Raw genomic sequence first — 27,588 nt, forward strand, 5'->3', positions numbered from 1 at the left:
ATTGAAATCGGCTGCTAGCAGTCTAGTTTCCATTAGTGAGAGTGCATCCCCGATCATTACCTTTGTCCGACAAAGGAGCTGATCCTGTCACTATGATCACCCACTCAGATGAATTCTCAGACTGTCCCAACATACCCAGGTTTTGACCCCCGCTAAGGATCTCACTGATTGGTACATCAAAGATAGCCCAATCCGACACATAGTGCAGTATAACAATCGAGTCTAGGGGCCGGGTGTAACTTTCCAGTTTTTCCCATCAATCTCCAAGGTCTAGGGCAATACTAGAAATCTGGTCCAGTTCAAAGATTCAATTAATCCTACACTGTATGTGCCTAGGGTCTCACCCTGACAGTTGAGACAGACCACCCCAACTGACTTGGTGGCACCACAGTGTCAGCCTTATCAAGATAGGTCTCCCCAGACTGATCCACTGGCTGTGAACAATCTAAACTAACACGAATCTCATTAAGTGTCCTGTTTAAGGGTATTACGTAGAAACATACCAAGGGAACATGAATCAAATATGCACTTTTATTCATTTACAATAAACTCATAAAGTACATCATCTTGATTGAAGCTACAGGCATACAAAACTATCTAACAAAAGTAACCAAGGAGGATACCCAACTTATCAAGCTCACTGGGCATCCGATCAATAGAGAGCAGTAGGGACCCAAAGCTATTGAGTCACATCAGCACAAACCTCCCCCCAAGTAGTCACCTCCGTGGGTGACAGCTATTATACTATAATGCCATTTAATGCTTACCGCGGCAATGGCATCATCTCAATGCACGAGCTGCAGTCACAACCTTTTGCTCTTGCCTCCACCTCTATCTCTTTAAATCAGGTATGATACTTTAGCCACTATCATGATAGATCTAACCATGCATTTGGTACCAACTATGCCAAAACCAGGCCTTGGTGAAAACTTGACTGTCTACGACCCACCCTCCTACCACGGATACATCTCAAGTAGCAACATCTTGCTGGGAACAAACTATATTTGCAGCATCTGTCTCATCTCCCTTCATGCTAGAACCCTCCTCAAAGAAAACTAGCCAAGGGAGTCTGAGAATCTTCAACCACTTCACTTCCTCGAAGCCAAGATCCCTACAGTGGAGCTGCTATCGCAAGCTATCTGTCACATTTTCAGATTTGAGCAAAATATGTAGTCTTTGAAAGTTATCAAAGTATATAACCTATCTGTCACATTTTCAAATGGTACAAGTCTTTTTGATTTGTCAAAAAAGTTTACTTGTCACTTTTTTTTTAACATTTACAATCAATGAATAATATAGTTGTAGCATTTCCATGCATTCCCTTTCAATATTTCTCTCAAAGAGCAATCAATGAACATGCCTTTACAGTGTAAATTTATTTGTGACATTTGAATGCATCTATCTTATGATAATAATTAATAATCACAGAATAACACTACGTCACATATGGAATGACAACATTGCATGAAAATAGAAACAAGCATAGAGAAAAATAGGCTGAAATGGAGATGCAAGTTAAACAGTAACCGTGGATAAAGAAGAGGACCAAATGACTGAATATGTAGCAGAAATATCACCAGCACTGTGCACCTTCCAAGAGAACATAGAAATAGTAGGAGAACAACTACAAGAAATTAATGTCTCTGACTCCCCAAAAGCAAAGACACCACTCTTCATTGTAGCAAATCTAACAGAAGCAGAAAAGAAAGAGTGAATCAGCCTACTAGCAGAGTTCAAAGAAGTATTTGCATGGTCCTACACTGAAATGCTAGGCTTGAACCATGGTTTAGTAGCACACTCACTTCACATAGAACTAGTAACACATCTAGTCAAGCAGCCACCACGAGTGTTTCACCCAGATATTCAGTTGAAAATAAAGGAAGAAATAGAAAAGTTGCTAAAGGTATGTTTGTTGGAAGGGAGCGTATGATAGTGAAGATCCAAAACTCCAAAATAAAGGTCTAACTTATCGCATGAAGCATTACTTGGTCCCCACATTTAACTATATAATCATTTTATCAACTAACCAATACAAGATTTTAATCCAATAGTTGGAGGCGAGTTTGTTAGTACTATGTCGTGAAACCCTAGGTGACGTCCTCCCCATCCATGGCGAATCCCAAGGATGATCCCCCTCCTCCCTCTACTTCGAAGCCCTCTTTTTCCCCTATTCTCTCTTGACTTTCTCCTCTCTGAACTTCTTCTAGATGTTCCAATCTTTGAAGATGGTCTGAAACAAGGTGAACCTACTATCTTCTTTCTTGAAGATGTTCTTGAAAATCTTAAGATCTCCTTTGATGGGTGCTGATTAGTAAGTGTATGCATGGCCACCCCCCCTCTCCATGAGATTAAAGAATTTATTCTAAGCATGTTCTCATCCGTTTTGCTGAAGAGGCCAATCTTCTTAAAGTTTGGTTGAAAGAGGTTGTCTGGATTAAATCTTTTGTTTTCAGACTTTTCAAGTGGGTGATGGAACCTATCTTCTTATCTCATCAGTCACCTTGTTGTAACAGTGTTTTATCATATAGAAGTTGATTATAATCCCAACTCCTACTAAATGTATATAAATAGACAACAGGGCCGAACCATTTCATTATTGGTTCTTCCCATTCTATCAACTTATATCAAACTATCTCTTTTCTGTTATTTCTTTATCTTGGTATCAGAGCCAATGTCATGGCCTCTTCTGGATATTTTTCTCTCGCGTCAAAATAGGTGAGCTTGACTGTTGATAACTCCAATGGGTTGCCCCAGCTTCCAAACATCACCCACTACATTCCAGTGAAGCTAACCAGCGAAAATTATCTGCTGTGGAAGAATCAGTTTCTTCATATTCTTTATACCCATAAGCCGATGGGTATTGTCGATAGCTCCATTCCAGCTCCGCCCAAGGAGATCATTGATCCCAGTGATCCATCGAGAAGGATTCCAAATCCTAACTTTGAGAGATGGTTCCAGCTTGATCAGTTAGTACTCAGTTGGCTGATCTCATCCTTGACCGAAAGCATCATGGCGCAAGTTGTTGGACTACGGTCTTCTCAAGAGGTTTGGAATGCTCTTTCCAAATCATATTCTACTCTCTCTCAATCCAGAATCCTTCAACTCCAGCGCCAGTTACAATCACTGAGAAAAGGTATATGCTGAATGTTATTGAATATGTGCGCCGTGCTAAGTCTATTGCAGATAACTTGGCTGCTGTGGCGGAACCGAACTTGCCAAGAGATCTCGCCATGTATATTTTGTGCGGCTTGGGCCCAGAGTATGACTCTGTAGTTACTGCCATCACCAACAGATCTGATATGGAGGAATTGGACGTCGATGATGTGCTCGAGATCCTGTTGAACCATGAGGCACTACTCGAACAACGTAGCAGTACTGTCACAGATCAAACTTCACCCACAACCAATGTTGCAAACTTCAAAGGCAAAGGCCAAGGCTCCCAGCAGAACCGCAATTCTACTAACAGTCCCAATTCTGGAAATACTCAAGGTCGTGGAAGAAGACGAGGTTCAGGTTAGTCTTTTCACAATGGTGGCCGTGGAAAAGAGACCTCCAATATAGTCTGCAAGTTGTGCAACAAACCTGGGCATGTGGTTGCTAAGTGCAAGCGCAGGTTCGATTACTCCCACAACAACGATGAATACAAACCTGCTGCGTTTCAGAGTGGGGTGTCATCTACCTATGACCCTACGTGGTACCCGAACACCGGCGCAACTCACCACTTGACTCCAGACGCGACAATATTCAGAACCGGTCCGAATACAGTGGCAATGATCAAGTCCGAGTCGGTAATGAGTCAGGACTACAAGGGGAGAACAATTCTACGAGGGCCCAGTAGAGACGGTTTATATTGCTTCCCAGATTCTTCATCAAATAAGTCTCCTTCAGCGTTGGTTGGTGAAAAAGTCTCAGTTGATAATTGGCATTGACGACTTGGACATCCGGCTCTAGAGTTGGTTTACCTTACATTGTTTGGTTTAAACGTCAAGCAGTATGTGAGTCTTGTCAATTAGGAAAAAATCACTGGTTGTCATTAGCATCTTCTAGTTCCGAGTTCAAAAGACCTCTAGAGTTGGTTTTCTTAGATGTTTGGGGACCAGCTCCAATTGCGTCTCAACAGGGTTTCAAATATTATGAAGTGTTTGTTGATATTTTAGTAGATTCTCCTAGATTTTTCCCATGCGTAACAAATCAGAAGTTTATGATATTTTTGTAAATTTCAAGAGACATGTTGAAGTCAAGCTTGATGCAAAAATAAAAAGTTTCCAGTCGGATTGGTAGGAGAGTACAGAAGACTCTCTAAACTGCTTGACGAATGCAGGATTAATCACAGGCATACTTGTCATCATAGAATTAACATTGTCTCTACTGGCCACCTCGTCTCTTCCCTTTAGTTTTTGGACCAATGCGGCTATCACAGCTACTTTTCTAATTAACAGACTCCTGAGTCCGGTGATTGGAGGAAAATCACCATATGAAAGCTCTTCGGTATGACTCCAGATTATAAAATGTTGTATTAGACAGTTTTGTATGCCCTTAGCTTCAATCAAAATTGATGTACTTTATGAGCTTATTGTAAATGATTAAAAGTACATATTTGATTCATGTTCCCTTGGTATGTTTCTGTGTATTACCCTTAAACTGGACACTTATTGAGACTCGTATTAGTTTAGAATGTTCACAGCCAGTGGGTCGGTCTGGGGAGACCTATCCTGACAAGGCTGACACTGTGGTGCCACCAAGTCGGTTGGGGTGGCTTGTCTCAGCTACCGGGGTGAGACCCTAGGCACATACAGTGTGGGATTAATTGAATCTTTGAACTGGACCAGATTTCTAGTATTGCCCTGGACCTTTGAGATTGATGGACAAAATTGGAAAGTTACACCCGACCCCTAGACTCGATTATGATACTGCACTAGGTGTCGGATCGGGCTGTCTTTGATGTACCAATCAGTGAGATCCTTAGCGGGGGTCAAAACCTGGGTATGTTGGGACAATCCGAGAATTCATCTGAGTGGGTGATCATAGTGACAGGATTAGCCCCTTTGTCGGACAAAGGTAATGATTGGGGATGCACTCTCACTGTTGGAAACCAAGACTGCCGGCAGCCGATTTCAACCATTGAAATTTATTTTGCAAAATATATTTTATATGAGATATAAAAGTATATATATTATGGTTTCTAAAATGTTTGCAAAAGGGTTTTAATTCCCGAGATCCATATAAGTGGAGAGTGCAACACTGTTCCTTGCAACCGAGGGAGAGGTCCTCTCCTGTCGGGCAGTGTATGATCATTAAGGGTTGAGAGGTTAAGTGTAAGACCATCGAGGATAATACCTGATGAGCTAACCTTGCATCTGCCCACAGTCCCTGGGTGTTACAAGGTGGCTTGGCCCAGGGACCACTTAGGGTAAGTGTTGGGCCCATAGAGCCCATTTGATGGGTTTCAGGGGGTGCACTGTCTTAACAGTGTATTCGACCAGGCCTTGTAACAAAGGCTGGGCCGAACCCATGTGACTGATGTGTAGATCAATGCGTGGGTCCCACGCCATACAAGGAAGCCCAACTGGGCAGCGGTTAGGAAGGTTAAGTGAGCACATAAGCTTAATGGGCCTAAAGCCCATTTCGAGCTGAGTTATTAATTTAGTTAATTAAAGGGGCGAATTCTGAGATGAATTAGCAGTTAGGATAGGGTTTTAATCCTATCCACTCAGAGAGTCCAGATCTGAATGTGATTCAGATCTAGAAACCTCCTAATGAGATAGGATAAAGCTAATCTAATCTGCAGATAAGATAATGGTTTATCCTTATCATTAGAAGAGAATGCTGATCCAAATATGATTTGGATAAGCACCTCCTAATGGGATTAGGAGCTGATCTTTTCAAGTTAACAAAAGGAAGGAGGGGGCGGCATCCTTGAGAGAGACTAAGAAACATATCAGATCCTCTTTAGTGCTGAAATCAAGAAGAGAGAATTATGCACCCTGCGAATACTCTCTTGCCGCCTCCCTGCTCTTGCCGCCCTGTTTGCCAGTTCGATCTCCAGCTGTGGGAGAAGTCAAGATTGGATCTTGACATCAATTCTTTGAGAAAGGATTGAAAAGGGAGCTGTGCTCACGTTCCATCTTGCTGTTTCTTGCGAAGGACAGAGTTCTTGGGGAAGAACAATGCTGATTCTGCTCCATCCTGCACTGTGCCATTTTCAGTGGGAGCAGTCTTTGGATCCTTCCTTGGGCGTGAATACCTTCGTTTGGAGATATTGCTTCTCCGTATCAGGTATCATTCTCTCCCATTCCTTTTGGTTTAGATCTGGTTCAGTTTAAGGTTCAAGATTGATCCTTGAAAATATGATTTTCTAAATAGGGAATGTGATTCCCAGTTGAAGGGAGAGAAATTTTTTTTTTGAAATTCGCCCCTTATTCCGCAATCTTTGGGCGTCCATGGGATGGATTTCTCAACCCTTCATGTTGAAGGTCTTCGGGTGCGCATTCTATCTGTTTCTTCGACCATACAACACTAAGTTTAACTACCGATCTATGAAATGCATCTTCTTGGGCTACAGTGATAGACATAAAGGCTACAAGTGCTACCACTCTCCCACAGGTCGAGAATATATATGCTAACATGTCGTGTTCGATGAGTCAACTTTTCTTGGCATTACTAGCCATGTCAAGTCAAACAACACCCCCACGGCTAAACACAAAGGTATTTTTATTCAAGGACCTAGGCACAGCGCACATTTCTCGACACACCACTGCAGCTGCTCCAGTTCTGCAACACCATACCACTGAGGTCATTTCAGATTTACATTCAACTGGTGAACCGTCCAACACCAACAATCTGAGTGAGAATGAAATCAGGCCCATTAATGGGCCCATAAGCGAAACTGATACCTCTCAAATACAGTCCTCTCCTAGTTCCAATGCTGAGTCTTTTGCACCACCTCGGCGTACACGGCTTGTGCAGGACCTGCTGGATGCAACTGAATCAATACCACCACCTAGCCGCAGTCACCGAATGGTCACAAGGTCAATGGATGGTTCAATCCCACGACAGACCAGCACTACAATCAGGTATCCATTGCCAAATGCTTTAGTTGCACAATTGAATTCTGGTTTTATAGAGCGTCTGAAGCCTCTAAACATTAACATTATTGGTACAAAATGGGTCTTCAAAATAAAATGCAGCCAGACGGGTCAGTAGAGCAATACAAAGCCCGTTTGGTGAACCAAGGCTTCTCTCAAGTTCCAGGAGTGGATTTCTGTGATACTTTCAGCCCGGTAGCAAAACAAGTGACCATTCGCACATTACTTTCCCTTGCGTCTCTCAACAGTGGTGCATTCGCCAACTGGACTTTGATAATGCATTTTTAAATGGGTTCATTGAAGAAGAAATTTATGTCCAACAGCCCAAGGGGTTTGAACACCCCCAGTACCCCTCACATGTGTGCAAACTTGACAAGGCTCATTATGGGCTTCAACAAGCACCGTGGGCCTGGTATGCCCGCCTCATTTCCCACTTGCTTGCCGTTTGTTTTAAGTGATCAAAATCAGGCCCCTCATTGTTTGTTTACTCTAAGGGTGGGGTTCGGATCTACATGCTCATATATGTCGATGATATACTCATTACGAGCAATATGTCTAAAGCCATTGACAGTGTAGTATCCAATCTTGCTACTATCTTCTCATTAAAGGACTTGGGACCTGCCCATTATTTCTTGGCATGGAACTCATCCAACAGAAATCTGGTATGCTTCTCTCACAAAGAAATTATATCTTCAATCTGTTACAAAGAGACAATATGGTCCATGCCAAACCCATCTCCTCTCCAATGGCGGCAAACAACAAACTTTTCAAAGTTGGTGGAACATCTTTGAAGGACCCTACTGAATACCGAAGTGTGGTCGGGGCTCTACAGTATGTTGCTATTATGCCCGATATAGCGTTCGTGGTGAATAGGGTGTGTCAATTTCTTCACACACCAACAACTGATCATTGGGCTACAGTAAAGCGTATCTTGCGCTACTTGAAAGGCACCATTCACCATGGGCTATTCTTTGATTCCAACCCAGGCCCACTGTCCATACAAGCCTTTTCAGACGCTGATTGGGCCGGGTGTCTAAATGGCAGGAGATCCATAGGGGGATATGCGATATTCCTAGGCCAGAATCTTATAGCTTGGAGCTCCAAGAAACAGGCAACCGTGGCACAGTCTAGTACTGAATCAGAGTTCCACGCATGTGCCAACACAGCTACTGAGATCTTATGACTGAAAGCACTTCTTGACGATCTAGGGATTCAACTATCCCAAGCACCAACGATCTGGTGTGACAATATTGGAGCAACTTTTCTGGCATCAAATCCTATTTTCCATGCCAGGACACGGCATGTAGAACTAGATTTTCATTTCTTGCAAGATTTGGTACTCAGAAAAAGGATTCAAGTACAATTTGTATCCTCAAGAGATCAGATAGCAGATGTGTTCAATAAACCACTCAGTGGGACAAATTTTCAGTGGTCAAAACTCAAGCTTCTTGTCCGAGCACACAGTTCGCTTGAAGTGGTAATGTTAAGATAATGATGAAGAGTCCTTGGCGTGCCGCAGTGCTGGAACCTATCCTGTTATCTCATCAATCTCCTTGTTGTACTCAGTGTTTATCATATAGAAGTTGATTGTAATCCCAACTCCTACTCAACGTAAATAAATAGACACCAGGGCCGAACCTTCATTATTGGTTCTTCCCATTCTATCAACTTATATCAGACTATCTCTTCTCTGTTATTTCTTTATCTGGCACGCTACTACAGTCTACAAATATGGCAAATCTTATTAGCGCAGTGACAATGTCAGTCCTAGAGAACAGATAGAACCTACAAATTCAGCGAAAGAGAAGAACTCAACACAGTAGGTTTCCAACGGAAACCCTAGTAATTCTCATGATGATATGATACTTGAGATGATCCCCCCTTCTGCTTAGAATATAGCTATTGATTCTGGATTGGTTTAGCAAAACAGTGATATTATCGTGGCAGCTTTGGATTTAGATATTGAAGGGCACACTGAATGTCCTCTATGAATCCCAATCTCCAAAGGTGAGCTGATTATCAATCACAAGCATAAAGAAGCGGCTGGTTCTCAATCCGAGCATAGAAAGAATAGAGTGTTCTTATTGAAGAGATTAAATCTTTTCAGACTAAAATTGGCTAAAGAATTTAGTCCTTGCTTAAAGTTCAAGCTGCAAATGGTCCTGCGACCAACCCCAACGCAAGTATTCAGCCAGTTAAGTCTAAGATTAAAAATAAAAGGAAAGACTATAGTGCTCTAGTCGGTGAAATACGCATTACCACTTTACCAGATCCCAAGGGGTCAAAGTATGACTTTTCCATCTCTTTAATTTAATGAGTATTTTGTTTTGGAATGCTAGGGGATTGGGGAACAATCCCAATCCGTAGACTAAAGAGGTTGAAAAATGCCTGTGTTTGGGCCAGACTTGATAGACGTCTAGTTAAGAGTACTTGTCTTTCTTCCTTTAATTCATCTCTAGTTGTTCACTTAAATAGTATGTACTTGGACCATGCTCCCATTCTCTTTAAGCTTCATGATGATAGGATATGGACCACCCAACTATGTTTCGTTTCCAACAAATGTGGCTTGTCATGAAAACTTTATCCCAACAATTTCAAAAAATTGGTGATTGTTGGAAGGGTAACCAATCCCTATCACAGCTGGGTCGAATTAGGGTTTTTAGGAGGCAAAAGAGAAGAGAAGAGAGTAAGAGATTGGAGAGAACTAGTGACTTTGCCCCTCCTCTCTTAGTCCCTTATATAGAGCACTCTCTTGATCTAATTAGGAGTTGGTACAAAACAAATTTAGATCAGAACTTTATATTTAATTGATAAGAATTATCTTCTTCAGATGATGGGTGTTCCATATCCAAATCCATGCCCATTTTCAACACAAATCATAAGACAACTTAAGTTGTCATGTGATCTCTTAACTAACCATATTAGTAATGGGCCTTAGGCCCATTTTCTTTAATGGTTCATATCGCAAAGTGTTGCATAGCCACTTTGGGCCTGAATGTTGTATAGCATGGAACCCATAAAAGTCTCACACAAGTCCATAAGAATTCACCCCACCTCTAGAAGAGATTAGGCTGAATTCACTTCTTAGGGGCAGTGAACCCTTGACCCAATTAGCTTAGATTTAGTTTGAGTCCAACATTTACACATAAATGATCATTGGATTCATCCTTGTTAGACAGTATATACCCTTATCTCCAACCAGATTGATGTACCGATGCATTTATTGTAAATGAACAAAAGTACATAATTGATCCGTGTTATAATTGGTATAATTGGTGTGTTTCTGTGTAATTACCCTTAAACTAGACACTTATGAGACTCGTATTAGTTTAGAATGTTCACAACCATTTGATAGACTTGGGGTAATTTATCCTACCAAGGTTGGCACAGATCTTCTGCCAAGAAGGTTGGGGTAGATTGTCTCAACTGCTAGGGTTGGACCTGAAGCACATGTAGTGTGTGTTTGTTTGAAACATTGAACCTAGACCAATTTCCAATTATGCCCTAGACTGTGGAGATTAGTTGGTAAAATTGAAAAGTTACACATAACCCCTAGACTCGATTATGGTACTGCATTGAGTGTCAGAATAGGTTGTCTTTGATATGCCAATCAGTGAGATCCTTTGGAAGTCAAAACCTAGGTATGTTAGGGCAGTTTGAGAATTCACTTAATTGGGTGATTATAGTGACAGGATCAGCCCCTTTGTCGAACAAAGTGAATGATCGGGACTGCACTCTCTCTGATGGAAACCAAAACTGTTGGCAGTCGATTCAAATTTGTTTGAGATTTGTTTTGCAAAATATATTTATATGATAATATATATTATGTTTTAAAAAAAATATTTGCAAAAGGTTTTAATTCCCGGGACCCATCTGATCAAAGAGTGCAACATTGGACCTTGTAGCCAGGGAAGAAGTCCTTCCCTGTCGAGCAGTGGTTGATCATAAAGGGCTGAGAGGTCAAGTGTAAGAAACCATTTAGGGCTATTTACCTGATGAAAGATATCTTACTTAAGTCCATTTTCCTTAGGCCTTCATAGGATGGCTGGACTCAATGATCATTTAATGTAAATGTTGGGTCCATTAAAAACCCATACTGATGGACTCAGGGGTTCACTGTACTTGATAGTGAATTCAGCTAAGCCTTTTCACAGAGGTTGGGCCGAATCCATGTGGGCTTATATAAGGTCATTGTTGGGGTCCCATCCCATACAATGTGAACCAAATGAGCCAGCAACTAACTAGGGACGTTAGCCACTTGTTTAATGGGCCTAAACCCCATGATTACTAGATTAATCAAGATGTCACATGATTGCTAAGCTATCATGTAACACAGAGTAAATTTGGGTTTGGATTTGGGTATGGAACACCTAATCTTATAAGAAGATAAGGTCTATCTCTAAAGAATGTCGAGATCTGATTTAGATCTAGATTATCTCCTAATTAGATTAGGAGATAGCTCCATAAGAGATTATAAAAGAGGGGGTGGACCAACCTAAGACAACTTCATATTTTTGCAGTTTCTGGTCCTCTCCGCACCCTTTTGTCTCCCAATTTTATCCCAGTTCAACAACAGCTTTGGAACTGATAAAGATCAGTTTTTTCTCTCTAATTTTTGCAAGAAAAATTCAGAGAAATCTCATGCTCACCTCCCTTGTTCAATCCAAGGTGTTGGATCACAGTTTTGCTAAAAAATGTATTGCTGAACTAGCTTCATGTCAAACTGCGCCATCTTCAATGGAAGCTGCTTTTAGAACTCTCTTTGGGCATGAACTACCACTTTGGGAGCTATATTTGTGGAATCCGTATCAGTATGCTTTTCCCTTTCTTTTGGTTTAATATCTGGTCTGGTTTCGGTGCAAGAACGATCTTTGAAAAATGCAATTTTTCTAAAATTAGGAATATGATTCCCAATCGGGTAAAAGATTTTTTTTGAAATTTTGCCCTGCCATCTAGCATGGATTGGCCATCCATATGATGGATTTCCCCTTCCTTCAGTGGTATTGGAGCTAGATTCAATATTGAACCGAAATAAACCAAATCTAAAGCTAAACCCAAATCGATAGAAGTATTCTAGCCGATTTGCGTAGTTAGCAGCTTTTTGAGAAATTGGTTCTCAAGTTTTGGGCGATTTGATCTGAAATCAATTTTATTATATTCTGATATAATTTTAGAACTATTCTATTATTATTTCTTTGGTTCTTGTGGAGTTTGTGTGATGGAGATCAAATTCTTTAATGGCGGCAAGATCTGCACACCCAGGAATTATTTATTTGATCATTGGTTTATAAATAATCTTTTCTTTTTAGAAAAAATGTATTAGGATTTATTCTGATGTAATTAATAGAAAATTAGGGTTTTTCTACTTTTTTACATTGGAAGACATGCTAGAGAGTGTAGAGAAGAGGGAAATTTTGTAGAAAAATTTGCAATCTACGATTAACATTTTTTTTGTAGGTTTGCAGTTCGTCCGGATCAGATTCGGACCATCACATTTGCAGCCTTAGATTATTTAATTTTGTTGTGATTGATTTTCAATATTCAGTTGTTAAAATTTCAGGTCAAATTTATATGAATTGTTGCATGTTTTGGACACCAAACCCTAGGTCAAATTGACCTAGTTTGGTCCAAACTGTTTAGACCAAACAAATGGTTCGATGGGGTCTGATCTCAGCCCCATGGGTCACGTCTTATATGGCTCAAATTTGGTTATGAGCCAAGGGTTTGATGGCCCATCACATGGAACAATTCGGCCCTCCCTTGAAAGACCTAATTTAAGTTAAAGCAATATCAGTCCAACTGCTTTGTAGACCGAACTACTTTTTGCAGTTTAGCCCATATACCTAGATGATATTATTGGATAATTCATCGATCTTTAATGGGCTGATTGTGTGTTAACTTAAATTAATTAGGATTTTACAAGCCTTTAATTGATTGGATCAATTTGTTTATATGCTTGTGCTTGTGATGTGGTGAATGTGATTCGTACATGGGCCATAAGTGCTTGGCCCATGTTTAATTGTATTTGGCTCTCTACGAACATCATGGATGAATGCACATCATTGCCATGATGCCCACAGATCATTGGATAATCTCCATTCTCAGTGGGCTCCCTGATCAATTTCTCCCCAAGAGGAACCTCACAGAACCCTAGCCTGTTTTGGGCCCATTTGAATTAGACTTTATGAAAGTTAGTGGGAGCTACTTTGATATGACTAAATCTAACTCAGAGACTTTTTTACTTGTTCCCTCCAGATTAATATAAGTGCAAGTGATAGGCAATATCAGATAATGAATTCTCTAAAGGCCTTCCGTCATTAGCATGAAGGCGGGCTGAATCGGTGGGTAGAGATGCACCATAAAATTGGGCTATCCATTTTGTTGGTCCAATTGGTTGGATTGCTTCATGAGATGATAGGGGCATCATAGACCAATGTGGCAGAGGCCTATCCTAAAATGGGTGACTGGGTCCATGATATGGTGGGTTAGCACTTACTAGAGAGAAAGATTTAACCTAAAATGACAATGAACCTTGTTTGATAGAGGCCAAAGTGAAAGCTCATTGGATGGGAGGGAAATCTCAGAGACATGCACCATGTCTCCGTCACTGAGATAGGAGGGAAATCTCAAAGATGACCAAATGGAGATGGAACATAGATAAAAGATCATTCTATGTAAGATAACATGAATCAATTTTAGGTCGTGGACTAATATATGTTGCCTTTTATCAGAAATGGCACATGGACAATTCGCCAAACTTATGGATGATAACAACCTTAAGGGATCCAATTATGTTGACTGGTACCATAACCTTAATCTGGTTCTGATGTTTGAGAAATTGGACAATGTTGCTAAGAACCTTGCTCCGGAACACCTGGGTGATAGGGCTTTTGAGGCTAGCAGGAGGGAATATCAAGAATGGGAGGAGAAAATTTCTCTTGCTTGGTGTTACATCATAGCATCTTTAGATAATGCTATCCAGAGGCAATTCGATAAGATCGAAGTCAACAAAGACATCCTAGATAGTCTAAAGATTATGTACGAGGAGTAGAATCATTCTGCCCGTCAAAAGTCCTCAAGCTATTGATGACCACACAGATGACCGAGAGCCAATAGGTGCATGACCACACCATGAAAATGATGGGGTATATTAATGAACTGGAGACTCTTCGATCTTAGCTCGATGATGACACAAAAACTTATGCCATCCTTAACTCTCTGCCTCACTCCTTCAATCATTTTGCCAAGAATTATAACATGAACAAGCTAAATGTTAGCCTTCAGGAACTCAACAATATGTTGTAGAGGGCCAAAGGACTGATTCAAAAGGATAAACCAATAGCCATGCTTGTTGAAGGTGGAAAATCAGGAAAAAGAAAGAGGAAAGGCAAAAAGAGGCCTCAGAAGAAAGCGGGCGAGCCAAAAATTAAAAGAAATACAAAGCATCGGATGCATGTCACTTTTGTAAAAAGATCGGACACTAGAAGAGGAATTGTCCTCAATATTTGGAATACAAGAACCAAAAAGGTAATTTCAAATCTCTTGTCAAAGAGACCAATATGTTGGTCACTTTGCATCCTAGTGTATTGACTTTGGGGCTTCTACTCAATCATGTAACACATTGCAGGGGTTCAAAGAAAGAAGAAGGCTGAGTGATGACGAGATGATCCTTTACTTTGAAAATTCTACAACAGTTGTAGCTACAGCCATAGGAACTATAGATTTAGTTTTCCAAGAAGGCATTGTGAGAATTAAAGATTGTCTTTATGTACACTCACTAAGAAGAAATTTGATTTCAGTTTCAAAACTTTGCAAGGATGGTTATTCTATTATATTTAGTGATACGATAACTATTAAATTGAATAACAAATCCCTACTTACGAAGAACTTGAGAATGGTCTCTATGTCCTCCGTCCTTCTCTAGAAATAAACATAACCAAAACTATGTCAGAAATTATCCTCAAGAAAAGAACACATGATGCGATTAATCCAACGTGCATGTGGCATTACCGACTTGGCCATATTAATTTAGATCGTATCACAAGATTGTTAAAGAATGGTCCTTTGTATTTTCTAACAATAGAAGATCTTCCAGCTTGTGAACCTTGCCTTCAAGGTAAGATAACGAAACGGAGATTTGCGGGAAAGCTTGAAAGATCTATAGGCACAATTGACCTGATACATATTAATATATGTGGTCCCATGAATGTTAAGGTACGCAACTAGCACTATTATTTTATAACTTTTACCGATGATTACTCTCGATATAGTTACGTGTACCTAAAATCTGAATCCTTTGAAAAGTTCAAGGAATTCAGACAAGAAGTCGAGAAATAATTGGCAAAACAAATCAAAGCCCTTCTATCAAATCGAGAAGGTGAATATCTCTCTAACGAATTTAGGGACTACCTGAAGGACAATGGGAATGTATCACAATTGTCTCCTCCTGCTACACCACAATTAAATGGTGTATCAAAGAGGAGAAACCAGACTCTATTAAATATGGTCCAATCACTTCTCGTCCACTCAGAACTACCTATATCCTTTTGGGGATACGCATTGAAGACTGCTATATATGTGCTGAACTAGGTTCTAACCAAATTCGTTCTTAAGACTCCCTATGAGCTATGAACTAGTAAGAAACCAAGTGTGCAACACTTGAAGATTTTGGGTTGTCCAACACATGTTAAAAGAACAAGTGCTGACAAATTGGAATCCAAGACCAACTGTTGCCTATTTGTAGGCTACCCTAAAGGTTCTGTAGGATACATTTTCTATGACCCAAGAGAACAAAAAGTGTTTTGTAGTCAAAATGCCTACTTCTTGGAAGAAAATTTCATTCTGAACAATCATCGTCGGAAAATTATTCTTGATGATGAAAGCTCAGGTGTAGTGGGAGATGTCCCACAAGTTCCAAATAATACCCAACTTAGAAGATCTACCCAGGTTTCTAGACCTCCAGTTCATTATGGCTATGATCAAGAAAGTTACTTAATAGAAGCCACAACCAATGAAAAAATCCCCTGACTTATGCGGAAGCTATGTTGGATATAGATTCCTTAAACTGGGTAGATGCCATGAAAGCTGAGATGGACTCAACGAAAACCAATGGAGTCTAAACTCTCGTAGACCTACCCCCTGGGATGAAAGTAATTGGTTGCAAATGGATCTACAAGAGGAAGAAAGGGCTTTGATAGGAAGGTTGAGACCTACAAAGCTCGTCTTGTAGCGAAATGGTACACTCAGAAAGAGGGAGTCGATTATGAGGAAACAATTTCACCAATGGCAATGCTTAAACCCATACGGATCTTGCTAGCTGTAGCAACACCCTATGATTATGAGATTTAGCATATGGATGTCAAAACCGCATTCCTGAATAGATATTTTACTAAAGATATTTATATGCAGCAACCGCAAGGTTTTATTACTGTTGGTCAAGAACACATAGTGTTCAAACTTAATAGATCCATTTATGGACTTAAACAAGCTTCAAAAAGTTGGACCATCCGATTTGACTCTATGATCAAACAGTTTGACTTTGAGCAGAATCTGGATGAACCCTGTGTTTATAGGAAATTAGTAGGAGATAAGGTTATGTCCCTTATTCTGTATGTAGACGACATTCTACTCATTAGAAATGATCTAGGAATGTTGAATACGGTGAAAGTATGGCTTTCATAGCAATTCTCCATGAAAAATCTTAGAGATGCTTCCTACATCTTAGGACTTCAACTCTATAGAGATAGATCGAAGAGGATAATAGGATTATCCTAATCTACTTACATTGACAAGATTGTCAACAACTACAACATGGAAAACTCCAAGAAGGGATTTGTCCCTTTCAGACACAAAGTCACTCTCTCGAAGGGTATGTCTCCCAAGACTCCTGAGGAGATACTAGGAGTAGTCTGAGAATTCATTCGAGTGGGTGATCATAGTGATAGGATCAGCCCCTTTGTCGGACAAAGTAAATGATCAGGACTACACTCTCTCTGATGGAAACTGAAATTACCGCCAGTCGATTTCAAACTTGTTTGATATTTGTTTTGCAAAATATATTTATATGATAATATATAATATGTTTTAAGAAAAAGGTTTGCAAAAGGTTTTAATTCCTAGGACCCATCCGATCAAAGAGTGCAAAACTACACCCTGTAGATAGGGAAGAAGTCATTTCCTATCGGGTAGTGGTTGATCATTAAGGGTTGAGAGGTTAAGTGTAAGAGACCATTTAGGGCTATTTACCTGATAGGCGATATCTTACTTAAGTCTATTTTCCTTGGGCCTTTATAGGATGGTTGGACTCAATGATCATTTAGTGTAAATGTTGGGCCAATTAAGAGCACATAATGATGGACTCAGGGGTTCACTGTACTTGATAGTGAATTTGGCCAGGCCTTTTCACAGAGGTTGGGTTGAACTCATGTGGGCTTATGTAAGGTCATTGTTGGGGTCCCACGCCATACAAAATGAACCAAATGGGCTAGCAGCTACCTAGGGACGTGAGCCACTTGCTTAATGGGCCTACAACCCATGATTAATAAGATTAATTAAGATTCACATGAGTGTTTATGTTGTCTTGTGACATGGGGCAAATATGGGTTTGGATCTAGGTATGGAGCACCTAATCTTATAAGAAGATAATGTCTATCTCTAAAGAGAGTTGAGATCTGATTTAGATCTGAATTATCTCCTAATTAGATTAGTAGATTAGGAGATAGCTCCATAAGAGATTATAAAAGAGGAGGGGGCGGACCAGTCCAAGACATATTCATATTTTTGCAATTTTTGGTCCTCTTTGCACCCTTTTATCTCTCAGTTTTCTCCAAGTTCAACTACAACTTTGGGACTGATAAAGATTAGTTCTTTTTCTTTGGTTTTTGCAAGAAAAATTCAGAGAAATCTCATCCTCACCTCCCTTGTTCAATCCAAGGTATTGGATCATAGTTTTGCTAAAAACTGTGTTGTTGATCTGGCTTCAATTCAAACAGCGCCATCTTCAGTGGAAGCTGGTTTTGGAACTCTCTTTGGGCGTGAACTACCACTTTAGGAGCTACATTTGTGGAATCTGTACCAGGTATACTTCTCCCTTTCTTTTGGTTTCAGATCTTGTCTAGTTTCGATGCAAGAACGATCCTTAAAAAATGTAATTTTTCTAAAACTGGGAATAAAATTCCTAGAAGGGTAAAAGAAAATTTTTGAAATTTTGCCCAGCCATCTAGCATGGTTCGGCCATCCATGTGATGGATTTCTCCTTCCTTCAATCCCCCATATGAAAATCCAAGGATAATGGACTTATGTAAGATAAAACCTATTACGTAATCAGCCCTGGTCTCTTACACCTAATCTCTCGACCCATAATCATCAAAACACTGTCCACAAAAAAGGGCCTCTTCCCTGATTGAAAAATGCAATGTCACACTTTTTGCTCAAATGGATCTCAGGATTAAAACATTTCTCAAACCTTTTCCATAAAATAGTAATATAGCATATAAATACATTTTGCAAATCAAATTTCAAATACATATGAAATCCATTGCCAAGAGTTTAGGTTTCCATCAAGGAAAGTGTAAACCCTAATATTCACTTTATCTAACAAAGGGATCGATCCTATTGCTATAATCACCACACAGGTAATTTCCTAAACTGCCCCAACATACCCAGATATTTGACCCTTAATAGATCTCACTATTTAGTATATCAAAGACAATTCAATGCAAAACCTACTGAAGTATCATAATTAAGTTTGGAGTTAAGTACAACATTCAAAATTTGCCCATCTACCTCCAATATCCAGGGCCTAATGAAAATTGGTCTAGGTTTAGTGTTTCCTTTAAACACCCATTGGCTGTTCTTGGGATCTAACCCTAGTAGCTGAGATAGGCCACTCCACCAATTAGGCATCACACTAGTGTCAGATTTGTCAAAATAATCTCCCTAAGTCTATCCAATGGCTAAGAATATTCTAAACTAATACGAGTCTCATAAGTGTCTAGTTTAAGGAGTAATTCATAGAAAAATACCAATTAAAACATAAAACAATAATGTTCATTCATTTATTGATAAATGTTGTGTACATCAATCTGATTAGAGTTAAGGACATACACTTAGGTCCAATCGAGTATTAGCCTTAGTCCCATGCCATCCATGTATCATTCAAACACTTTCTGTGTTAGTTACATTAATGGTTATGCCACATTTTCTGCTTATATTACCTTATGAATCAAGATGTCTCCTCTACCAACAATCTCTCATACAATGTAGTACTTCCTTTGATGTGCTTTGACTTGAGTGGGCTTTTGGCTCCTTAGCTTGAACAATAGCTCTAATATTGTCACACAACAGTGGAAGGGATGATATGCTGGATTTTATGCATCATAATTTGTAGACAAATTTCTTCATCCATACCACTTCCTTGGCAGCCTCACTTGTAGCTTGGCTTCGGCCGTTGAGTCTATTGTGAACCCTTATTTGCTACTTTTCTAATTGATTGCACAGGATCCCAAGATAAAAATATATCTAAAGGTAGACTTTCTATCGTCTAGGTCAGACTGGAAGCTGACATCTATATAACCAATCATCTATAGTGAACTACCGTTGAAAACAAAATAATAGACTTTAGTTCTTCATATGTATTTTAGTATGTTCTTCATAGTTGTCCAGTGCTCTTAAGTGCATAACATAACATACATGATGCACCCTATAATAGAGGCATAGGAAACCTTTCTCATGTCCTCTATCTCCTCAAGGATCTTAGGTGGCATTCCTTTTGAGAGAGTGACACCATGTTTGAAAGGAACGAATCCTTTCTTGAAATCTTGCATATTGAATTTTTTGACAATCTTGTCAATGTAAGTAGATTAGGACGATCCAATTGACATCTTCAATCTATCTCTATAAAGTCGAAGTCCCAAGATATAAGAAGCTTCTCCAAGATCTTTCATGGAAAATTACTGTGAAAATCATAACTTCATTGTTGTTAACATTCATGCGTCATTCTTGATGAATAAAATATCATCTACATATAGAACTAAGAATGCAACATTGTCTCCCACTGTCTTTCTATAAACACAGGGTTCATTCGTATTTTGCTCAAAATCAAACTATTTGACTATTGATTCAAAACAGATTTTCCAACTTCTAAAAGCTTAATTTAATTCATATATGGATCTGTTAAGCTTACACACCATGTGTTTCGGACTCTTGGCAACAAAGCCTTCCGAGCATATAGATGTCTTCAATAAGATTTTCATTCAAGAACGTAGTTTTGACATCCATTTGCTAGATTTCATAATCATAGCGTACAACTATAGCCAATAGTATCCTAATGGATTTAAGCATGGCCACGAGCAAGAATTTTTCTTCATAATCAACTCATTTTTTAATGTAACCTTTCGCCATTAGTCAAGCTTTATAGGTCTCAACTTTTTCGTCAAGGCTCTTCTTCCTCTTGTAAATCCACTTGCAACCAATTGCTTTCACTTTAGGGGTGGGTCTATCAGAGTCCAAACTCTGTTTGTATTCATTGAGTTCATCTCAGCTTTCATGGAATCTACCAACTTCAAGAAATCCATCTCTAACATAGCTTTCGTAAAAGTTAAGGGATCTTCCTCACTGTTCATGACTTTCATCAAGTAATTTTTCTTGATCACACACAAAACATACAGGAGGTTTAGATACCTGAGTAGATCTTCTATGTTAGATATTGATATCTAGAACTTATGGGTTATCTCCCATTACCCTTAAGCCCTACAAATAAGCAATGACTGATTTTGAATTCCAGTTTGTCTATACTTGTCTTTTTTACATGTCTTGGACAACCCCATACTTTAAATTGTCTAACACTTGGTTTTTGCCAATCCAAAACTCATATGGAATCTTAGGAACTGACTTGGTTGGAACCCGGTTCAATACGTAGATCACAGTCTCTGATGTGTGTCTCCAAAAGGAAATGAGTAATTTTGAGTGGATGAGGAGTGACCGAACCATATCTAATAAAATCCATTTTTTTCTCTTTGATACATTGTTTAATTGTAGTGTAGCAGGAGGAGACAATTGTGATATAATCACTTTGCCCTTTAGGTAGTCCCCAGATTCACTAGAGATATATTCACCTCGTCAATATGATCTAAAGGGCATTGATTTGTCTCCCTAATTGTTTCTTGATTTTATGTTGAAACTCTTTGAACTTTTCAAAAGATTCATACTTGTGTCTCAATAGGTACATGTACCCATACCGAGAATAATCAATTGTAAAATTTATAAAATAAGAATGTTGGTTATGTGTCCTAACATTCATGAGACCACATACATCTGTATGTATAAGGTCAAGTGTACTTGCATTTATTTCAAGCTAACTTATAATTGACATATTGGTCATTTTGCCTTGAAGGCAAGGCTCGCAAATTGGTAGATCTTCATGACCATTTTCCACCAATCATGTGGTTCATTTTATGTTTATGTGTCCAAGATGGTAAACATCCTTTAACTATTTCTCGTGTTCTTTTCATGGGAATGTCTTCTGAGGTTGTTTTAGTCCAATTTATTTCTAGAGAAATGTGGAGTACATAGAGATCATTCTCAACTTCTTCATAAGCAAGGAATTTATTATTCAAGGTAATTGTAATCTTATTACTAAATAAAATAGAATAACAATTCTTACATAACATAAAACTAAAAATCAAATTTCTCTCAAGTTGCGAAACACAAAGACAATTTTTAGAGTAATAATCCCTTCTCTAAAAACTAAGTCTATTGATCCTATAACAACAGATACAACCATTGGGATGTACCTATATAGAGCACGATCCCGTCATCATTCAGTCTTCTACTTTCCTTGAACCCCTACAGAGTGTTATATATATGAGTTGAAGCCCTAGAGTCAATACACCAAAATATAGAAGTGACCAACATATTGATGTCTATGACTTGAGTTTTGAAAATACCTTCTTTCTTCTTCTTGATGGATTCCAGATATTGAGGACAATTCCTCTTCCAAGGCCTGATCTATTTGTAAAAGTGGCACTCATCTAATGACTTTTGTCTTTTTTGCTTCTTTGATTTTCCAACCTTCTTCTAAGGCCTCTTAGAAAGTTTTATAGAATTTATAGATAATATGAGCATGTTTTAATATTATACATTCTTCATGTTATACAAAAATATGTATGATAATGAGAATTATTGTTATTAAGGATGGAAGTGGCCAAAAATACAAAAAATAAAGAAAACAAAAAAAGAAGGGATTAATGCCTTACCTATGACCCATTGGCCTAATTGTATAGATCACTGGTTCAACAAGAAAAGGTCATCCACTCATTAACCAAATCAATAGATTTTTTTTCTTAACGAATATGGTTTTATTTGAAGCATACTACAAAATTTGTCTAGGCTATTGTGTCAATCAATTCAATTGCTCAATTCAACCCCAAGTTGAAAACATTGATATATATCGTAGGTAAAAAGAGTTGGAGCTAGGTATTTAGGTTGAAAGGCAACAAATCATTAAAATTTTATCATTATCGTCATTTAAAATTGACACATGCAATACATGTGCACATTTACTAGTACTCCTTAAATATGAAAATTGAAAATATAAAGAGAAATTGGGGTCAGATGCCTAATAAGAAATGCAAGATAAGAAGATAAGCATCTTATAAAATTTTTCCTAGTAGAATTAAAATGAGGTTAATTTGTATATTTGTTAGAGTAGAAAGGTGAATAGAGGTTTTAGTATTTATGAAAAATCTTGGTTAGGTTCCTCTCAAAATGACCTTGGTGGAGGTTTAAGGAATTTTCCTATTATACAATCACAACCTTTTTAGTAAAATTTCCAATTTTCTTTATGCAAATGGGACCCATTCAGTACTTATCCCCTAATTTTCTATAATTGAATAATGGCAGGGTACCAGCTCAAAAACACCTCATATTTCTTCTTATGAGGTAAAATGGTACAACCTAAACGGTGTCTCCTTAAATAAATTAGATTAAGGTTAAAGATATTGTGGACTACTTTTTCTTCAAAAAAAAATCTACTTTTCCCTTTAGTAAAGGGAACAAGGGCTTACCCTTCTCAAGCAAACTCAAAATTCTTTCTTTTCTTTGTTGTCCAAGCAAACTCAATCTTTTAACATCTATTAAAGTTCAACCTAACCTAAATTAAAATATTACCCAAATGTTTTTTTTTCTTTATCAAAAGATTAGATTCTCACGCAAACTAAAATGGGTTGCTTTTGATCCCACGATTCTACTCGTTAATGAAACTCCTCAAAGCAATCCACAAATCAAAGGGGAAGTGGAGGTTACTGAGCTCTCGAGCTGCTCCTACCCAATGGTAGGCCCTAATCCTCTGACCTAACAATAGAGCTGGAATCAGGTAAGATTCCAATGGATCCAGCTACATCTGAATTCAATCTTATTATTGAAAATTGAAATTCAAATCCAATCGGTCGGTCTTGAGATCTTGAATAGGATTGGACTCGATCACATCTTATTATTGAATATAATTATCTATTTATATATTATAAAATTTAATGGGACTCACATCTTAATCTGATCAGATGAGATTAAATTTACGTCCATCTGAATCCGAAATAATCAGATTGGTTGCCGGATTGTGGGTTTCGGATCTACATACCAAGATCCCACGGGCCTATAGTAAACTATGGTTCCTGTGCCTGCATTAGCCATTCTTTTCTTTCCTTGGGATAAACGGTTAGTTCCACGTAAACTAAATTCTTTTCTTTTTCCGTTCAATCAGCACACAACCTCTTTACATATAATTAATCATTTCAAACTAACCCTACACTCTATAATCCTTTCCTTTTTATTCTTGGTATGAACTTTATGGGTAAGCTTCCTCCACAAACAAATCCAAGCCCCATTATAAAGCGGAGGAGAAGAGTGAAAATGCATCTCTAATTCTAAATTCCTAAAGAACAAGAAGAGAAGAAAAGAAAAAGTAAGGAGAGACTCAAATTCTCAGACATCCAAATGGCATCTGAGATAAACTTGAAGCTTCTGGTAGATATGAACACCAACAAGGTCCTATTTGCAGAAACAGGGAAGGAGTTTGTAGATTTCGTCTTCCATCTTCTTAGCTTGCCAATGGGCTCCATAATGAGACTTCTCATCCCACTAAGCTCCAGTAATGGATGCTTTGGCAACCTGTACAGTAGCGTCGACAATCTGCATGAAATGTACATTCAGGCTAACACAGACAAGGCCCTTCTGTTGCAGCCTGAGATTGCATCTTCAACATCATCATCACTACCGGCTGGTTTCGGCCAAGAAATTGTTCTACTTCAGCCCCAGAGTGGGATCAGGGCTAATCCTTGGGCAAAACTGAAATTCTACAGGTGTCCGAGGACATGCGGGACCGTGACCAATGTTATGTCTACTCGGTGTACTTGTGGATATGAAATGTCCTCTGAAATGCAACTAATTGAACCAGCGGAGGCGGCCACACCTACCAGAAGAGGTTATGTAAAGGAAGTGGTCACCTACATGATCACTGATGATTTGGAGATATCACCTATTTCTATAGTCTCTACTATCGCCCTCCTCAGCAAGTTTGGTATTAACGGAATAGATGCCTTAGAAGAGATGGTTGTGAAGCTTGGCAGGGACGAGGTAGCACGTAATCTCTACACCCGTCCACCTCTCTCTCTCTCTCTATCTCTCTCTCTCTCTCAAGGCTGTTTTGGCTTTGTACAGGGGTTGGCTTTGTTAAGGGCTTCATTACAGCCGAAGTCAGTTCTTACAAAAGTTTTCCAGGGGGAGATATCTAAAAGAAGTCGTCTATCAGTTCCATCAAATCCGAGGAGGTCTCTATAATCTGTTTTTCCATTGATATTTGAATAAAATATAATTAAGATGATCTGAAGGCTCTATTTATTGTTACTAGTGTATTTTATTTCATTTACCTTGTGGGGAGTTTCTATTTATTTCTATGATATAGAAACACTTATTATCTTGCATGCATTTCATGCAGTAGCTAAAATCCCCACAGTTTTCCATCCATTTCGAGGTGCACATACCTCAGCTCATAGTCACATGATGTTGCAAAATGCATTAAGCACAGGGTGCAACCTTTAATATATATAAGCTACACTTTTTTTTTTGAATTGAATTGAATAGGGTAAAATTTGCACTGTTTTTTTTTTTCTAATGTCGCTATAGTTTGTGAAATCTGAATATTCACTTAAGAGGGTTTTGCAATTATAAACACTACTAGAGAAGCATATAGTTTTGTTTCCTTTTCAAAGTTCCCTCTAGGATGAAAGTAGCAGCATGGCTTCTAACTTAATTCTTTTGGATGCCAGCACATCTGATAAGAATTCTGAAGCTGTTCAAACTGCATCAAATGATAGGAAAGTGCAAATGGAAGACATTCAAATAAGCGTGGTAGATGGGGAGAAGTAAACGGCAGGCCTGGTCATGGAGCCAATTATGAACTTCATTGATTCAACACCATCTGGAAGCTATGGCATTCCATCACATTCGACCATGATTCTTGTTTACAGCCTTCTATTACAAATGTACTCTTCGGCCTCTGGCTTTTATCCTACAATAAAATGAGATGGGTTTGTATCAGTTGAGGAGCAAACTCTCAATTCAAAATTGATGAAGGTCTTGTCATTTGTGATTTAGGAGATTCGTTCTCCTGAAAGCTTTAAAAAAAAAATAAAAAAAGGTAACTGTATAAACATAACATCCAATTCCTATCTCCATACATATGTACATTAAATTCATCCAACTGGATACTGTGCTCTCATGGTATTTACATGGTTTTTGCTTTCAGGAAATCCTGCCTCGTGTTTTAGTCCTTTGCATAAACAGGAATCAGAGGATGCTGAGACAATTATGAATTGAGAGCTAAACATGGTGTGTCCTGTTTGACACCAATATTACGAGTAAAACTGTAAAGCATTCGAACTTGGGTCTTTTATGTTCCCTCACCCAAGGGGACTTTACAGAACATATCAAATACTGCATTGCTACAGGAGTTCGAATTTGCGCCCCACCTCCTGGCACCCCAGAAACGTCCCATACAATAGAAACCCACCGCGTGTCCTGCCCCCGCAGACCGTGCTGAATTTCACCCAAAACAAAAATTTTCCCCCATTCTTGCTCATACTCAGTCTCTCAACCTGCCCAGTTTAACCAACCCTGACCCCTGTACCTCCTCCCCCATCTGAGCTTGGCAAAAAATCCGGCACCGGCAACCGTTCCAGCAGACACATCACATACCGGAGGTATTCCCCTTCCCTCTCATGATTGAGGAGAAAAAATGGACAAAGGAGTAGTTTCTTCTATTTCTTAACTTATAGGGTTCATTTTACAAATACTGCAGAAACAAAAACTTTGCGCTTGTGAAACAATTTAACCTTTGTCCTCGCCAAGTAGAAGTCTGGTTTCAGAACAGAAGAGCCAAGTATTCATCTGTTCATAATTTTCCTATTTTGTGCATAATATATGTTTGATCGAAGTGGGAGTTGATTAAAAACTTGTTTTGAGAAAATGGGCTTGCATTAAATTTCCATTTCTTTCTTGAAAAACGTCTACTGGACGAAGTTGAAGCAAACGGAGGTAGACTACACGAGTATTTAAAGCTTGCTGCGAAACACTGACGGAAGAGAACAGGAGGTTGCAGGAGTTTGCAGGAGTAAAGAGCCTTGAAGACTTCCCACCCCTTCTACATGCAACTCCCAGCGACCACCCTGACCATGTGCCCCTCCTGCGAGAGCGTTCCCACCACCTTGACAGATCCCTCCACCATGACAGGCACCAGCGCCGCCACCACCACCCCAGCCACAAACAAGGGACGGGAGGTACCTCTGGTGTGTCTACCAGCACAGTCGTCCACGCCAGAATTCTCGCCAAGCTCAGATGAGAGAGGTGCAGAGGTCAGGGACTCGGGTAACACAGGGCAGCTCAAGAGACAGAGTATGAGCAGGAATGGGGGAAAATTTTCAATTTGGATCCGCACGATCTGAGGGGCCATGCGTGTGGGAGGACACGCGGCGGGTTTCTATTGAGCGGGACATTTTTGGGGCGCCAAGCCGTGGGGTGCAGATTCGAACTCTTACTACTATGGCAAACAATTGTGCTTTGGAGTTGCAACTTCGTCCAGGTTACCCCAATGCAAACGGACCTGATCAAATAATCGAATCTTATCCATCGGATTTATATAGGATTCGTGTCAACTCGATTTACAGTCAGACATTGAATAACATAATTAATAAGTTAAATTGAAGCGAAAAAAATTAATAAGTTAAATTAAAAGTGATTGAAATATTATACATCATGAACAAAATATGTTGAAAATAAATTTTATGTAACTTGAATCAATGACTGTTAGAATATAAATTTCAAGTATATATAGCAACATACATTTGAATATTAATTTGGATAATGTCTAGCGTAAGAAATATGAAAGGGGTGATCCAAGTGTTTGAGAAGATGTCAACTTTTAAAATTAATTTCAGAAAGAGTTGTGTGGTGG

General features: G+C 39.0%; 3 protein-coding genes across 4 annotated transcripts in view; 2 read left to right on the forward strand and 1 right to left on the reverse strand.

Moving 5' to 3' along the window:
- Positions 1–2,853: 2,853 nt before the first annotated feature.
- LOC148865494 (uncharacterized) lies at positions 2,854–3,518 on the forward strand. The gene is made up of 2 exons (XM_088976394.1): positions 2,854–3,045; positions 3,093–3,518. The coding sequence occupies exons 1-2, from the start codon at positions 2,854–2,856 to the stop codon at positions 3,516–3,518; spliced, it is 618 nt and encodes a 205-aa protein (XP_088832520.1).
- Positions 3,519–23,929: 20,411 nt separating this feature from the next.
- Positions 23,930–25,703, forward strand: LOC148865495 (uncharacterized). Its single transcript, XM_088977812.1, has 3 exons — positions 23,930–24,713; positions 24,798–24,907; positions 25,406–25,703. The coding sequence occupies exons 1-3, from the start codon at positions 24,075–24,077 to the stop codon at positions 25,503–25,505; spliced, it is 849 nt and encodes a 282-aa protein (XP_088833938.1). The 5' UTR covers positions 23,930–24,074; the 3' UTR covers positions 25,506–25,703.
- LOC148865496 (kxDL motif protein) overlaps positions 25,181–27,588 on the reverse strand; it is a 37,881-nt gene continuing 35,473 nt past the window's right edge. For both annotated transcript variants that reach the window (XR_016109827.1, XM_088977813.1), the window contains one exon: positions 25,181–25,647. The gene's annotated coding sequence lies outside the window, so the exon portion shown is untranslated. The remainder of the gene's footprint in view (positions 25,648–27,588) is intronic.

The sequence above is a fragment of the Nelumbo lutea genome, chromosome 3 (genome assembly GCF_056320005.1).
Source record: "Nelumbo lutea isolate HS-2025 chromosome 3, American lotus-T2T, whole genome shotgun sequence".
NCBI lineage: Eukaryota > Viridiplantae > Streptophyta > Magnoliopsida > Proteales > Nelumbonaceae > Nelumbo > Nelumbo lutea.

Coding starts and splice junctions, on each gene's coding strand:
- LOC148865494 (XM_088976394.1), top strand. CDS start 2,854: ATGGGTATTGTCGATAGCTCCATTCCAGCTCCGCCCAAGGAGATCATT. Junction 3,046..3,092: donor GACTACGGTCTTCTCAAGAG/GTTTGGAATGCT, acceptor CTCTCAATCCAG/AATCCTTCAACTCCAGCGCC.
- LOC148865495 (XM_088977812.1), top strand. CDS start 24,075: ATGGCATCTGAGATAAACTTGAAGCTTCTGGTAGATATGAACACCAAC. Junction 24,714..24,797: donor TGAAGCTTGGCAGGGACGAG/GTAGCACGTAAT, acceptor GGCTTTGTACAG/GGGTTGGCTTTGTTAAGGGC. Junction 24,908..25,405: donor GTTCCATCAAATCCGAGGAG/GTCTCTATAATC, acceptor TTTGGATGCCAG/CACATCTGATAAGAATTCTG.